General features: G+C 39.3%; 1 protein-coding gene across 13 annotated transcripts in view; it reads left to right on the top strand.

Moving 5' to 3' along the window:
• NCOA7 (nuclear receptor coactivator 7) overlaps positions 1–15,401 on the top strand; it is a 91,486-nt gene extending 76,085 nt beyond the window's left edge. For 12 of the 13 annotated variants that reach the window (XM_021390423.1, XM_021390424.1, XM_021390425.1 and 9 more), the window contains 6 exons: positions 5,978–6,125; positions 10,454–10,582; positions 10,698–10,850; positions 11,341–11,436; positions 12,168–12,241; positions 13,123–15,401. In XM_021390423.1, coding sequence (XP_021246098.1) covers positions 5,978–6,125; positions 10,454–10,582; positions 10,698–10,850; positions 11,341–11,436; positions 12,168–12,241; positions 13,123–13,258 — 736 coding nt within the window. In that variant the 3' untranslated portion in view covers positions 13,259–15,401. Of the gene's footprint in view, positions 1–5,977; positions 6,126–6,159; positions 7,653–10,453; positions 10,583–10,697; positions 10,851–11,340; positions 11,437–12,167; positions 12,242–13,122 lie in introns of those variants that run through there. The other variant, XM_021390426.1, reaches the window with a different exon arrangement.

Below are 16,584 nucleotides of genomic sequence, written 5' to 3'. Positions count from 1 at the left end.
AAGAGCAGTCCAATGTGTCACTCATGACCCTGAGCAACAGTGCTGCATTAATCAGTGACTCTGGGACTGCTCTGTGCAGCTTTGCTTAATCACAGAGGCATTTGCCTTAGCACGTAATGTAGGAGATGGAAATCTCTGGTTGCCTTACATAAAGGTTACCCAGACTCAGGCAGCTTCTCATCACGTTAACTGTTCCTTTGAGCAGGGAGGCAGTCACTTGTGCTTTTGGACAGTAATGAGGAGATCGATTCTTTTGCTGAGAAGTCTTGCAATGGGTGTAGCTTATGGTGTTAGAGGGTAAGTGTGTATGCTCTTATGGTTTATTTAAATGAATATGTAAATGGAATGTAGATTTTTCTAACCTATTAGATTTTGGGTAGCAGTGGTAGGTGAGTAATCTGGTAATTCACACATTTCCTCAAACTCTTGCAGAGGAAGATGTGTTGTCCTGGGACAAAGATAACTAGATGGAATTTCTTCCTTTACAAACATGTGTCCTAACAAATGATTTCCTCATTTTAGCATTTAAAAGGTCCTCAGTCAAGTAGTAAATCTTTTAAATCATCATAGAATCGTTTGAGTTGGAAGGGACCCTTAAAGGTCATCTTGTCCAATTCCCCTGCAATGAACAGGGACAGCTACAGCTAGATCAGGGTGCTCAGTCCCAGACCTTGAATGTCTCCAGGACTCCAGGGGTGGGTCACCCACTACATCTCTGGGCAACCTGTTCCAGTGCCTCACCACCCTTATTTAAAAAAAAAAAAAAAAAAAAAAAAACAAGCACAAAACCTTCCCTAGATCCAACCTAAATCCACCCTCTTTAAGATTGAAGCCATTTCTCCTTGTACTATCACTACAGACCTTCCTAAAGAGTTTGTCCCCTTCTTTCTTAGAGCCCTCCTTTAGATACTGAAAGGCCGCTATCAGGTCTCCCCAGAGCCTTTTTTTCTCCAGGCTGAACAGCCCCAGCTCTCTCAGCCTGTCCTCATAGGAGAGGTGTTCCATCACTTGGATCATTTCTGTAGCCCTCCTCTGGATGCTCTCCAACAGGTCTTTGTCTCTCCTGTACTGAGGACTCCACATCTGGACACAGTACTCCAGCTGAGGCCTCACAAGTGCAGAGTAGAGTGGCAGGATCACCTCTCTTGGCCCTACTGGCCACGCTTCTTTTGATGCAGCCCAGGATATGGTTGGCTTTCTGGGCTGCGAGGGCACATTGCTGGATCACGTTCAGCTTTCCATCCACAAGTACCCTCAGGTCTTTTTCAGCAGGGCTGTGCTCAATCTTTTCTTCCCCCAGCTTGTATTGATCGTGTGAGTTGCCATGACCCATGTGCAAGACCTTGCACTTGGAAGGTTTGAGCCTCGCTTCATTGTTTGAAAATTAATTTTTTGTCTTAGCTACCTGCCTCCTTCATTTTTATAGATTATTGTCATTTTATATTGGAAATCTCATGGAAGCCTAAGCATGTGGTATTTCTACCTGTCTAATGTCTGTCACCAAAACAAGGATCTCATCTGAACAGTGAATTAGTTTTGAGATTCCCATTCTTATTACTGAAGGGATATTTCAGCTATTCCATTATGACGAGGATATTGCAATTACAGTACTAATCTATTTCATTACCGCTGTTCTTGTACAGTTTTATTAACTCAGTGCTAGTTTTCTACCAGTCTTTGAGAGTTGCCCCAGTATTTTAAGTTTTATTGAAGTCATCATTATCTACTCAGACTAGATTCCCAGCTCTCAAAGCTTTTAGACGAAGACTACATGTGTAGGGATAACTTAAAACAACTCACTGAAATATCTTCTCTTTAATATAGTTCTTAGCTGCTATACAAACAGAAAGTATTTAATCATCACCATGATTGAAAACTTTCAGATAGTAGTTGTTTAGGTGTAAAATAGACGTATTTATTGAGTGATTTTCCTCTTTCAAATGACTACTGGTAACTTACTACATTACTTTATTAATGAGTAGGGCCAATACAATTTTTAGGAATCAAGTTGCTCGTGAAGTGTTTAAGAATCTCTAATACTTATGGATTCACTGTCATGATTTTGAACTAATGTTCTTTACTTTCCAAAATGAGTTTTCTACTGAGTTCATATTCTTCACTGTAAAATTTTTGTTTTACATTTGTCTTGTTCCTGTTTGTATTCAATACTATGAATATACTTGTAAGAGCATTCAGTTTCCTTTTAACTTATCTGCAGCCAGGGGTGTTTTTCCCTATTTCTTCCCCCTTTCTTTAATTGGTGTTTCATTTTTCATTTCATATTTGATTTCCTGGAGATTTTTTTTTTTAATTATTAACTTCAGGTTTCCGGTGTTGGTCCTTTCCAAGCACTTTGTTTTATTGATTTTTTCTTGTTAGTACATGACATGCTCATAAGCATATGATCACCAAACAGCTACTGACATCTAGGGATACATTCCTTTGCAGCTGTCAGGTTGGCTGTAAGAGAGTTCCTTAAGCAATAATATTTCAATCTAAAAATTGTCTTCAGTTCTTTTTGGCCATAATTTCATGTTACAATTTTATGAACAGAGAAGGGATGCTCTGCGTCCCCTTTCAGAATTACCTCACTTCTGCAGTTACCTATTTCTTACTTTATGTTGTTGCTTCTTGAATCTGGAGTGTCTGGACTTACTTAGCATTTGCCCATGTAGAGGAAAACATATTTATAGATTACTTAAAGAAACGGAGCTTATACAGGACCATGGGGCCTGGCAGGAAGTATTCTGAGTGTACTGGGGCAGCTGGTTGATATTATTGCAAGGCTGCTTTCTGTCTTCCTTTGAAAGGTAATGGTAATTGGGAAAGGTCTTTAATAACTGGAAAGATAATTACTGCAACTATCTTCATAAAAATCAAGAAGAATCTGTGGAAGCGTGAGCCAATTGGCTTCACCTTGGCCCCTGGGACCATTATGATGCACATCTTGATGGAAGCCATTTCCAGGCATATGGAGATCAAGAAGTGATCAGAAACAGCTGTTATATATTTACCAAGTGTGAGCCATGTAGCTTTTCTGCCATGAGACATTAAGCTTTGTGAACAAGGTGACAGCAAGAGGTGTTGTTAACCATGACCTCAGTAAGGGCTTCACTACAATCTCCTATAGTATTGTTACAACTAAATCAGGGAGATGTAGTCTAGACAGGTAGAAAACAAGGTTGGTGAAAAATTGAAGTGTTCTACTCAGAGTCGATAGCTAGTCTAGGTGGGAATCAGGTACAAGTGGTACTCCTTAGCAGTTGATACCATTTAATGTCTTCATCAATGATGCAGACAATAGGATAGAAGGCATCCTTGTCCTTTTAGAGGATGACAGCAAATGTGGGGAGCGTTCATACATTGGAGAGGAGGGCTGCCATTCAGAGGAACCTCAACAAGCAGGTGCAATGGCCTGACATAAATGTCAGGAAGTTCAGAAAAGGCAAATGCATGGTGGTACACCATGGGTGGAGCAGCCTCTCTGAGAATCTGGGGGTATATGGCCTGGGGAGCAGTTCTACAGAAAAGGAGATGAAGAAGTAGATAACAAACTCAACATAAATCAGCTTGTATTTTCTTTGAGGTAATGAATGCTTTACTTCTTGCTGGCCCACATGATGATTGATTATTCTCTTTTTTAAAAGATTAATCCAGACCCTTTGCAGATGACATGCTGCATACATTCGGGGAAAATTCTGATTAGATGCAAGAGAAAAAAATACATGATGTTGTTTGTGCATGGAAGAAGTTGCACGGAGAGTTTGTGGAATCTGCTGGAGATTTTCAAAGCTGCAGATGGACAAGACTGAGCATACTGCACAGACTTGGGAATTAGCTCTACTTTGAACAGAAGGTGGACTAGATGTTCTCCAGGGGTGTCTTACCACTTAAATTTGTTCTGTGTTTCTGAGATAGAGTATACTGCTGTCCTCTGCCCATCTACATGAAAGTACTTTCAGATTGGTCCTAGCCAGATAACAGCAGCCTCTAGTTTTATTGTTCTTATGTAGGGATTTGAAGGAATTAAGTAGCTAGCTTTCCAGACTAGGCCTACTGCACATAAAATACACAGTGCTTAAGTTAAAAGTCTCTTCCAATTAAAACTCAAATTAGTTAGTGAGAAGATTATCATACTGCTCTTTCTGAAGCATCTGTGAAGCAAGCTGAGAGGAATGGGGCATTCTGTGTCAGCTGTTGATGTGGGAAAAATGCAATTAGGGGAAGAGATCTTATCTCAAATTAGATGATGCAACTTTCAGAAATGCATTCCACAGTTCACAGGTTTTAGATCTATTCAAGCTTGTAAGCAGTCACGTAGCTTCTCACAAAGAAGGGGGAGCCCTTAACACCATGGAATGTGACCCTCTTCAGCTAGAGTGATCCCGAAGGCTGATTATTTGTGGTTTACTACCTCGATCTTTCTTATTGGGGTGTGTTGCTGCAGAGTTATGAACAACAGCTGAATTTTTAACTTTTTATCTTGATGTTAGCTTTGTTGCTTGTTTGTGGCAACAGGAGGCTGTGGATGCCACAGAAAGTAATGCTGAGGAGAGCTGTATGTTGCTGTATGCTTTAAACATTAAAAATGATACAATTCTTCTGATAACAAAAACTAAAATTCAACTATGTCATCTAGTAGCCATACACTATGGAAACATTTGTGAATGTGCAATGAAGAGAAAATGCTAATTTGTTCCTTTTTCATAGTTAGGACATGAAGAAAAGCCAACCCTTTATTCTTTCTGGGGTAGTGGAAATTGGAGGCAAATTTCATGAGGTCTAAGTGAGTCAAGCCCCACAAATATTTAACTTTAACTAGGAATTAATGTAGCTATCATGAGCAGGCAACAATTTTAGGACTATCAGTTTCTGCAGTTACAACTGACAGCAGACTGCAGCTCTTACTGGTAGAAATGTAGAACAAAAAACACAGACTCAGTTGTAAAAATCTGTGGAATTATCTTTATGAACAGAATCCAGGAGTGAAAGAATCCAAGTATTTTAAGGTTATTTGTATTAAAATAATTTTGCATATGCTGTAAATCCAGGTAGTGTGGCGTATAAAGTGAAAGTATCTAGGATTCACTAGGATTTTACTTCTTTTGTATTGATCAGGGAATTGCCAGAGGAATCTCTCTGGTGAATAACTGAAGAAAGGTCCATTGTCAAAAGTACTTACTATCTTTCTGCCTGCCCTCTTTAATTAGGGTTTGATTCCCACTGTCCATTCAGTTTCTTGTACAGTGGGTCCACTAACGTATTCCTGTTTGGATTCGCATATGTTCATTTTAATTTTAATCTTCAGCATTATCTGTTGGATTAAAGGATTATACTAAATAAATTATTTCATTATAATTTTTTCGCTCTGTTCATTATGGATATTGTTGAGCAACATCTCTTTAAAGAAAGCATACTCTGTTGATGTTATATCTTTCACAAAGCTGTCAGTAACTGCTCATTTTCATTATTGTAACAGAATGAAGATTGTTTTGTGATTAGTCTCTGTAAATTTTAAAGAGCAGCTAGAAATGCTGTGTAGAATTTGTTGGTGATACTTAATGGCTTGTTTTAGGTAGAAGGTCAAATTAAATAATTGAAATGAGATGGTAGTTTTTTTTTTCTTCCTTTCTCTTGTTCTGTGAAGCATGTTTCTAATACCAAACAGTTGATGTTGTTAATATGAATTGTATGAGACTGGACAAGACACTTAGTCTGATTGTAATGCTTTGTTTGTGTGTATAGCAAAAGGAGAAAAAATGTATGACAGGGAGGGAAAGCAGAAAAACCTTGAAGTACTTCAGGCTACTGGGTGGAAGGAGCTACTGCTGCGCATGGTGTGTGAGAGTGGAAGTACATGAGTATCCGGTGCATATGGTTACCCATCTTTGTCCCCGGCTGAAATCTCTGTACGACATGATACTGCCATATTCATGGATCACTGAAAAAAGGTTGTTTCTTTCTTTTCTGTTTACAGGGTGGATCACTTGTACACATTTTTTGTTCAGTGGTCACCAGAAATATATGGGAAAGATGCCAAAGAGCAAGGTTTTGTTGTTGTAGAAAAGGAGGAGCTTGACATGATAGACAACTTCTTCAGTGAGCCCACTACTAAAAGCTGGGAGGTGAGTGCGTTCTGCCACTTTATGAACCATGCTTGTTTGTATCAATTGTGCATGCTCTGCTAAGAGTCTCAGCACTTGCTCTTTTGACAACTTTTACATTTCTTTATAATGTTTTCTGCTTCACATAGGAACTTTTTCAAGTCTTGCAGCAGTCTCATAAACATACCCATTTTTCTTTCAGTATTTCTTTCTTTTCTCCCCAGAAACTGCAGGCAAACAGCTAACAGTTTTCTGATTTGCCACCGGTACATGTTATATATGTAGTTTGGCTATGTGATGTTAGCCTTTTGCAAAACTATACAGCTGTATCTCGTTAGCGTTGCTAAATTTATATTGTATTTCTATACTATTAATAAATTCTCTAAAAAGCACATGTACCTATGAACACCAGTACAGACTCCTGTGTGCTTGCTGAAATGGATTAGCATGAGGTATTTTTATAGTGGACAGACCTTTACTTCTTAGTTGCACATAGAAGTTTGAATGGTAGTTGTAAGATAGATAGGTTTTATACTCAGACTTTGACTTGTTCATCTGGGGACTTCTGCAGTCTGTTTTAACTACTTTGTGTTCCTGTCTTTGTTATCTGTGTCTCATGCTTATCAAAAGTTGTTTCTAAGGAAAATAAGTTCACATGCTTTTTTCTAATGGTATTTATGAACCCTGAAGCACTTCTAGTGTTATGATATGTGATAAATTAACAAATAGATAAGCTACTTCCCAATCAGGAAATTAGTTGTGATTATTTGTCCAAAACTTTTTCAAAAAATTCTACTGCTTTGATTTTTAAACATTTCTGTTTTCCAATTGAAGTATGCTCAGAGCAGAACTTGGGAATTGAACTTGTCATTTGAAATGCAGCAAAACTATCTCTGATTTTAAATAGCTTTCATTTTTAAAGTTTTGTTGTCTCATGATGCTGGTGCTTTGTGAACTGCAGGATGAGAGGAAAAAAAAGGTCTTCAGTCCTTGTTTTGCTTAGAGCTGAGTGCAGTCATATATTACACTGGATTTCATTCTTCAGTTGCTGCTTGCATTTTCCCAAATCCAAAATGAAGGAGTAGGGCCAGTGATCTAAAGAACAGAGGTGGGAAAGATCCAGCCATGCTGGGAACTTCTTTCATTGCTTTGTTTAAATATGTACTGGGAGAAGTATTAGCTGGAAACAGTTTTAAGTTGTGTCTCTTTTGTTTGTAATATATTAAAGCTTTGCAAATTTGAAGTAGGTCTGCCAGGAAATATCTGTTTGAAAGTCCAAATTTGGGCATCGTTCTTGTGCAACTATCACTCTCCCTCTTGGGGAAACAGAAACTGCAATTGTGGAGAAGCATATAAGCAATTTTATCAAAGCATGTCACAGGGAGTGGCTGTCTGTCACACTTGTAGGCAGGAACTCTTGCCACTGGAGCACTGAAGTACAGTAGATACTGCAAATTAAATTAATAGATGATGAAAAGGCAAAAGATGCCATTGAATATTCAAATTCTTTACTGTGCCAGACCTGACCAGGAGGAACCTTTTGTGAAGGTATGTTGAACTGTCCTCCTATTTGAACAGCATGGATCTAATGCTACTTTTGTCCTAGTAAAAAATTCTCTGTTCTCAGATGAATTTTAAAACAGAGTATATCCACCTCAGGTAGCTTGCTTTCTCTTTCCCATAAAGTATTTGAAAGATACCGTAGATACAGTTTCTGTAGCTGTTGATTCTTTTCATTTGTTTTTGCTTTTGTGTGATCTGTAAATATCGGATTTGACATCACACTTTTTTTTTTCAATTTTTGAATATGAAAGTTCTTCAAATATATGCTTCAATTCAGTGAAGAGAGCTGCATTTACAGACTAAGTAGGTATCTGCAGTGAAGATGTATTTGGAGTGGTTTGCAGTTTACTGTGATGTTAGTAGTTTTTCTGCAGTTGCCTATGTCTGCAAGTTTGGTTGTATTTTGCTACAGATGCTTACTGCTGGTTGATTTATTGTGGTACTTCCCCCTAGCTCTTCCTTGAAAGCCTAAAGAATAATGTTTATAATAAGAATTCAGGTACTTCTGCTTTAAGATGAAACAGATGTTCATTCAGTTTAAAAATATATATAATAATAATAGAGGCCTGGCTAGGGAAGAAAAACATTTAAGAAGTAGAAAAAGAATAGATATAAAAGCAGAAAGACCATTTTCCTTTAACAGTTTGAGGAGGACGGGGTTGTTTTGTGTTTTTCATTTATTTACTTTTAAATTGGCTTAATTTTGCAGTTCGAACCCTCACTGAAACTGGGCACATGAAAAAATGTCTAACACAGGATTGCCTCCAGTCTCTGAAGACCTGGGCCTGGATCCCCCTGAGCCTGGGCTGTAGGGCCAGGGTGCAGCTGCACAGTTCTCTGAGTACCCACTGGCAGAAATATCTGTACTGCCTGGCTTTGCTGGGGCACGGAGCATTCATTCATCCTGCAGTCTGGATTTTGCCCTGTCCCCCACTGCAGATGCTGGAGCACGAGAACCCTAGCTCCCTGCTCGGGGTGCTGCTGTCAGCACGGCTCCAGGTGCCCGTGGATGGACGTGGGCTGGATGGGAGGAAGCACAGCAGAGGCCTTGATCCTGTCCCGCTGGTGTGACTGGCATCACTAGAGCTTTGTCCTATTCACAGCAAACTCCTCATGAGTCCTGGTTTTTATGGAAAGCTCCTTCTGTGCTTTGTGATGGGGCTAAACCTCCACCTGGAGTCTGTCCAGTAAATTTCTTGCCTGTCAGGCAGGTGTGTGTAGGACCTCCAGGTCTTTTTTGGCTGCTGATGGCTCCTGCAAGTTCAAGCAGCAATTATTAAAGTGTGGGGGAGTTGTGCATACTCACTCAACCTGTGTATTCTGTGAAAGACATTCAGAAGCTGTATTTGTAGGAAGGTGTGTGGAAGCTGTGCAGAGTGCTGTGCAGTAACATTTTGAGGTTGCTTTTCCAAGATAAGGCTGCTGTGGCATTAAGCTCACAGAAAGAAGATGATTTAAGGTCTCCTAGTTTTTTGTAGCTGGGCCTCTTTCTTTCCCCTTTTCTTTCTTATCAGCCTATCTCAGCCCTTGCTGCTGTTTCCTGTTTGCCACGGTGGCACAGAGCCCTAAACCCAGCTACAGCCCTGCTGCTGTGTTCAGTGTTCCTCCTCTCACCTCACCTGGCTGAGCGCGGTGCCTGAGGTGCCCAGAGGTGTACTGAAGGGCCTGCAGCTTCCCTCCAGCCTTGCACCCTATTTTGGCTCCCATTGCCTGCCCAGGCTGCACGTGGCTCGGAGCATGTCCCCTGTCTCTCCTGGCACTCTGTAGGCTGCTGAGCACTTCTATAGACAGGTGTTAAATATATGAACTTGGATTCTCACTTTGTTTTCAGAGAAGTCTGTGCTTCATTTGACAAGTATTCAAATTCAAACCTGACTTTGAAGTATAAGTATTGGCTCACCTTTTAAAATGTTGTGTGTTCTCCGTATAAATTCTCCAGAAAATAATAAATAGAAGTTTTCAAAGAGCAGTTTGATCATTTTCAACAAAGCATGTTATAAAGACCTTGTCTTTTCTGATGATTATTTTCAAGAACTTGCATAAACTGAGTGCTCAAATTCCTACTCAGTGCATTTCCTACATGATGCAGCTGTAAAATCTGTTTCAGTTGATTTACATTTGTAGCTCTTTGCTATATTGTTTGAGTTTGCATATACAAAAGCAAAAAGCATCAATAAGAGAACGACACCTCCCCCTGCCCCTACAAAAGCCACACAGGAGAAGGGGGCTGTTTTAGAAAAGAGGAGAAGTGAAGCTTTGAACTTTTTCATATTCTTATGCATTAGCACCTAAGAAAATAATATAAGAATAATAATATATAATAATATCAAAATAATGTATAGTAATCTCACTGCATGAGAGAAAATGAAGAAGCTTGTGCCCGCCTCCTTTAGATTCCCATGAAGTGAAGCGTTGTGTAGGGTGACATGGAAAACAGTCAGCGCGCTTTCACCTTTTGACTCAAGACGATGCATGTCTGAGAACATCCATGTGATGTCACCTGCTCACATCAGTGTTTATTAATCCCAAAGGACCCAACAGTAGCGGAAGGTCATGGGGGTGTGAAGACATTTGGACCGTGCTACCGATGCTATCTCAGACCTTGCCATTTGAGAATTACCCTGCTAGGGGGCTCCCTGTGCTTTGATGTAACCATTCCATGCAGTGGTTTCGCTTCATGCAGTATGGCAGATAATAAGTATAGTGTTTTAAATGAATTTGCTTCCATAGAGGACTGACAGCATAAGAGCTGTGCTTTACGTTGGACACTTGTTCTCTTGCTTCAGATCATTACTGTAGAAGAAGCAAAACGGCGGAAGAGTGTTTGCAGTTACTATGGAGAAGAAGATGACGATGATGCTTTACCTGTCCTAAAGCATCACAGTGCACTTCTGGAAAACATGCACATAGAGCAGGTATGACTGAAAAAAAAAAGAAGTTTCCTTATTAGCTCTGCTAAGTGTGGGGCATTCTGCCACCTGTGATGTAACTGGTTGAATGCCTAACCATTTCTCCCTGTTCACTGCCCAGCTTGCCCGGCGCTTGCCTGCAAGAGTGCAGGGTTACCCATGGCGGCTGGCATATAGCACGCTGGAGCACGGGACTAGCCTGAAGACTCTGTATCGCAAATCGGCATCTCTGGACAGTCCAGTTCTCCTTGTCATCAAGGATATGGACAACCAGGTTAGGAGCATTTTTTTGTACAGGGGTTGGACTGAAAATAAACATGTCATTAGGAAGTGCTAATCATAGTGTGAAGTGATATCACACCACAATAAAACACTGGTGATTTCTTTTATTCTATTTCTATTTTCTACTACTTAAACTAAACTTACAGGCAGGAAAGTACATAAACACTCATAGAAATAAAACTACATATTTTCATAAATACAGTGAGTGCTCCTTTTAACATTTGCCATGCAAGTTGCAAATAACACCCTCACAGTGGTGTACTTAATACTCAGTAGCTCCTGGAGTCATCGTTCCTGTTGCCATGTGGCTTTATTTTGAAAGATAGAGAAGATTTGCAGGAGTACTTGCTCAGCTGGTGTGTTTCACCAGCTGGTTCTTTCAACATGAGACACCAGCACAGAAAGTATTTTGAAAAATGTTTTTCTTTCCTCTTGAATTTTGCACTGTTCTCAAAAATAGTTTAATCCTTTGATTCTGACAGATTTTTGGAGCTTACGCTACACATCCCTTCAGGTTTAGTGACCATTACTATGGCACTGGTGAAACATTCCTCTACACGTTCAGTCCAAATTTCAAGGTAAGTGGTGTTCTCTTTCTCAAATAAGGTTTTTGGATTCCACTTCTGAAGCATTTATGAGAAAATTTTATGGAGACTGCATGGTTGATTTTTTTTTTTTGGGGGGGGGGGGGTGGAAATTGGATCTATATGATCTTTAAGGTCCCCTCCAACCTAAGGCATTCTGTGATTTTAGACGATGTGCCAGCTGCTGGTGAATGCAGCTGATCACTTGTCTCAGTTTAACACTTTAAGCAAAAATGGCTATAATTATTTGAAGTGAGGGTAAGCAGTGGGTTTCAAGTTGATTGAGGGAGGGAAGCAAGGACTAGTAAGGAGTAAACTATCAAAGGCTCACCTTGGAAGTCAGTGAATGTCAAGAGTAGGATAGAATTTCACGCATGCTTAGGATTATAATGACAACAAACTAGAGACAAAAGTGCCACTGGAAAACCCCTTGATGTCCATAGCTTGTGTATTTTTTCAATATTGAATGCATTGGCCTTTTTCTTTTCAGAATGCATGTTGATTTAAAGATGCAAGCAAACTGTAAAAATGACTAGGATGCCTTAATTCCTGATTTTAAATATGTATTGTTCCTTTTCTTTCTACCTGTTACCTCTTCCTCCTTGTCATTCAAAAAGAAAATAAAAATTAAATATGACTACACCAAAAAATATCTGCAAAGTGTCAGTCCCTGTTAATTTTGTAGTACTGGAATCCTCACTATCTTTGTTCTCGCTCACCGTCAGGTATTCAAATGGAGCGGGGAGAACACCTACTTCATCAATGGAGACATGACCTCTCTGGAGCTCGGAGGAGGAGGGTAAGTGAATGTTTGCTTCTTTTTCAAATTGTGTTGCTTTCCTTTCTTAAGGAGGAAATGGACCATGGTAGTTGAAGGCAAAACTAATCAGTGAAACTGCTGAAATTTTAGTAAGCTGTGTAGGACAGCTATCTCAGCAATCTGATTTCTGTTAGACCTACAGCAATTTCTATCACTTAAAGATAGCAGCTGGTGTTGGGCAAGTAATCTTTAGTGGATGGGGGAGGTTGGAAAAAACAAGCGTTTGGGATAGATACACTTCTCATTGCTGAAGAGGTTTGCCACTGGAAGATAATCTGTAATGGCCGTTTTGCCATCAACATCTAGTGTTTCTCACACGGTCCTTTTAAACTGTCATTGTTCTGTTACTCTGTAGAGCTAGGATACAGATAGTGCTTCATCAGGTCCTAAATTTCAAAAGTCAGGGGATATGAAATCAAGGACTAAGACAGCGCAACTAACTGAAGCTGACAGCAGGCTGCCTCATGCAGCCAGTATCTGGCCATGGTTTGCATTGCAGATACATAAACACCTCTCCTGCTAAACTGGAAGGACCATATATAGAGCAGGGAAGGGTCCCTGCTGTCCGTGCCCCGGAGGAGCTGTACTCCAGCCATGTTTGGGAAGCTGCTCACTAGTGGCAACTGGAGCTGATGGCACTAAAGCCGAGCGCATGGGCACTGTATGTGCACACTCGTGCTTGTGCTCTGCTGAGATTGCCTGAGTCTGAACAAAAGCAAGCTTTATCGCAAGTGCATTGCCAGGGTTAAGCCTTCATGTTCAATTCCATCTGATCTCAGAATTGCCTAGGTTTCACCATATCACTCCTCTACAGCTTCCAATTAAACATAACCTGAAATGTGATGTGTATTTTCTTTCAGTGGACGATTTGGCTTATGGTTAGACGCAGACTTGTATCATGGGCGAAGCAACTCCTGCAGCACCTTCAATAATGACATCTTATCTAAGAAAGAAGATTTCATAATACAGGATGTAGAAGTATGGACATTTGAATGAAGTACTTACTGACTGCCTTAAGGACTGGATCCATTAGGCACTTAAAAGCTAAATAAAAGGTGCAGGCTGCCTCACAATGTTACACGCTTTTTTTTCTCAAGTCGTACCAGAGCATGACTACGCAAAAAATAACCAAGGAAGAACAGAGCTGGTTTTCAGAGGCAGAAGGAGATGGAACAATACAAGATCAGTCAGAGGTGTTTTTTACTTCTTTCTTCAACGCTCCTCCATTGAAGATATGATGCTTATGAAAACATTGATGGTGTATAAATTGAAAACTTTTTCTGTAACTGTGAAAAAAATACTGTGGGAAAACTATATCTGTCTTGTACATTCCATGTGTATTTATGTTCAGCGTACAAATGCTAACCAAAAATAAAAAGTTACTTCACCAAAATCTACAGCATACCGTTTGCCATCAAAATGAATCAGAAGTAGGTATACACAGCACTTACGGGAACATGTTTTTAAATTCTTTTTATTTATTGTTATTGTATAGCAGACTTTTTTTTTGTAAATGCATTAGCTATGAGTTTTTTTCTTTTTAATATTTCAGATCTTAATTTGATAAATAATTACTATTCAGGTAGGTTTCTTATGCATTGGCATTTATTTTGAATCGATTTATTTGATTTCTGAAGTTAATTTTTGTTTTTATTTTGTAAATGAGATTTGGTTTTCATTTAACCCTAATAAGAGGGTTTTTTTTCTGGCAGAAACACATGAGTGCATAATTCTGGTTTTCTCTGAGATGAGAGAAAAGGTGGTTAGCACTTCTCATTAACAGGAATGTGTAAGCAGAGTTAATAGATTATTATTTTGGCAGTGTGTGGAGACACTGGGCAGAATGCCACCTGGTGTTAACTGTATGAGCTCTGATGCAGTCAACAGAATTGGGACAGCATGCTCTGAGCATCTGTCCTAGTGCTATTTGACTGTTTATGAGGGATGTTTCTAAGAGATGATTGTTTTCTGTATCACCACCAATTAATTCAAAATAAACCACCCACTGTGCTTTTTCTGAGCATTTCTTTACCTACTGAATAACTGCTTTGTTAAGGAAAACATACAGTCTGAAGATTTGGAGAAGAATGCTTTTTCCTTAACGGGCCGGGTCGTGTTAGTATAATATTTGTTTTCTTAGCAATTAATATAATTTCCTTCCTTATGACTTGAAGCAACAGGCTGGCTTAGGATTTGACAGGAAAATATTCTTCCTTGTTTTCTATTTTTTCATGAAACAATCAGATAATTTTCCTACTTCTTCCCTCACCACTTAAAAAGAGGCCATGTTACAAAGTCTGGCTAAATTCTAAACAGAGCACTGATACGAAAATTTCAGCAAGTAGAGAAAGTGTGATAGAAGACGACCTATCTTACTGTTTTCTAAAGGATTTTGCTTTCTGGTTAAGCTATGGTTTTATTTACACAATCCAATTCTGACCAAGACAGACTTTGTGGCAACAGTAGAACACTTTCCTGCCGTTAGTCTTGAACGTGGGATTGTCCGGGTTTTAAAAATGGTGGTGTGTTTCCATGCATAGAACAGTATAGTCTAGTTTTGGAATATTATTGAGTAATACAATTCAATTTAGTTACGGCTCTTCCCTTTTTTAATATATTCATAATAAAACAAGAAGCCAAATCATTTTCTTTAAAAAGCATTAATAAATTTTAATCCTGCACATAAATTTCACAGTCTAAAACCCATGCTATACACAGTAAGTCTGTAACATGCTGCACGTAAGCTTTTCACACTTCCCATCTACATGGTCTACTACAGCCATAAATAGACTCATCGGTAAAGCTATAAAGTGTTTTCCAGGTTGCTAATAGCATAATGCTTGGAAAGCACCTGGAATATGTAGTACTGTTTGCTCTTTTTATGGTGGCCACTATTTAAAAAAAAAAAAAAAAATCAACAACCCCAAAGCCAAGTTCAACATTTTACACACATTTCACCATTGCTACCTACAACTTACTTCATTATATTATACTTAACAGAGCATATCTAAACGCTGTGTTCTATATTCAAACAGTGTTGTTCAATCAAATTCTGTGACCCTTGAAGCTATGAATATTGAATATATGTAATGCAGTGCTATCACAATATTTTCAATAAAGGAATTTATGCATTCAGAAATGTGTTGCAGATCCTTTTCTTCTTTACACATAGCCTTTATTACATTTTTAAATTGATATTTAAATTACATTTTAGTACATTTTTAAATTGAAAGGATACAGCTTGTAACATCATTTTTGCATGGACCCCCTTCATATTGCAGAAGTGTTTGTCTAATTTTCTTTCCAAGTGAGACAACAGCAAAAAAAATTACCTAAAAGCACTTGGTTCTGCGTGTGGTAGGTAAAGAGAAGTGGCATTAGGAAAAAATGAACTATGATTTACATATTAATGTAACAAGTATGCTGTCTTTGAACATTACTTTGAGTGCAATGGTGGTAAGAATTTTTATACTATGGAAGTAAGAAGAAAATTATAGTCACTAGTAGTTTTTCTTCTACAGGCATAACTACTTTAGAGGGAGCCTGTTTTTGTAACTTAGAGTGTGTATATACCCTCAAGGGATAACAGTTTTTGATCTGGGTCTGTGTAAAAATGCTCGTTTGCAGTAGGGGTGCTAAGTGCCCTATGAGGCACTGGTGTTTGGTGCTGGTTTGCAGTTCTTGCACTGGACTTCTTGTGGCTTTAAAGCCAGGTAAAACACTGCTGCTTCCCAAATAATCTTCAGATGTAAACCTTAAGATGTAGGGATCCTGAAGGCCTCTCCCTGTACAACGATCTGAAAGGAGGTTGTGGCAAGGTGGGGATCGGCCTCTTCACCCAGGTAACAGTGATAGGACAAGAGGGAATGGCCCTAAGTTGCACCAGGAGAGGTTCAAGCTGGATATTAGATGTTGGCCCTCAGTAGATGGGCATTGGAACAGACTGCCCAGGGAGTCACCATGGTGGAGTCACCATGCCTGGAGGTATCTATAAGCATAGATGTAGTCCAAAGGGATATGGTTTAGTGGGCAATATTGGTGGTAGGCAGATGGTCACACTAGATGATCTTAGAGGTCTTTTCTAACCCTAAGTGGTTGTAAGTGCAGTACCCCTGGCCTCTGAGCACAGGCTGGGGCCTGCAGGACAGTGTGAGCAAGTTAAGAAAATGTGTTTTAGAAGTCGAATGTTAACTACCATTGAGAAATAGCATATTTCAGCTTTGATTTAAATGAGGTTAGAGCGCATTCACTTTATTTCATAGAATCGTAGAATCATAGAATGGCTTGGGTTGAAAAGGACCTCAAAGATCATCGAGTCTCAA

The sequence above is a fragment of the Numida meleagris genome, chromosome 3, assembly GCF_002078875.1.
Source record: "Numida meleagris isolate 19003 breed g44 Domestic line chromosome 3, NumMel1.0, whole genome shotgun sequence".
NCBI classification, from domain to species: Eukaryota; Metazoa; Chordata; class Aves; order Galliformes; family Numididae; genus Numida; species Numida meleagris.
This window is presented reverse-complemented; position numbering and strand designations above follow the sequence as displayed.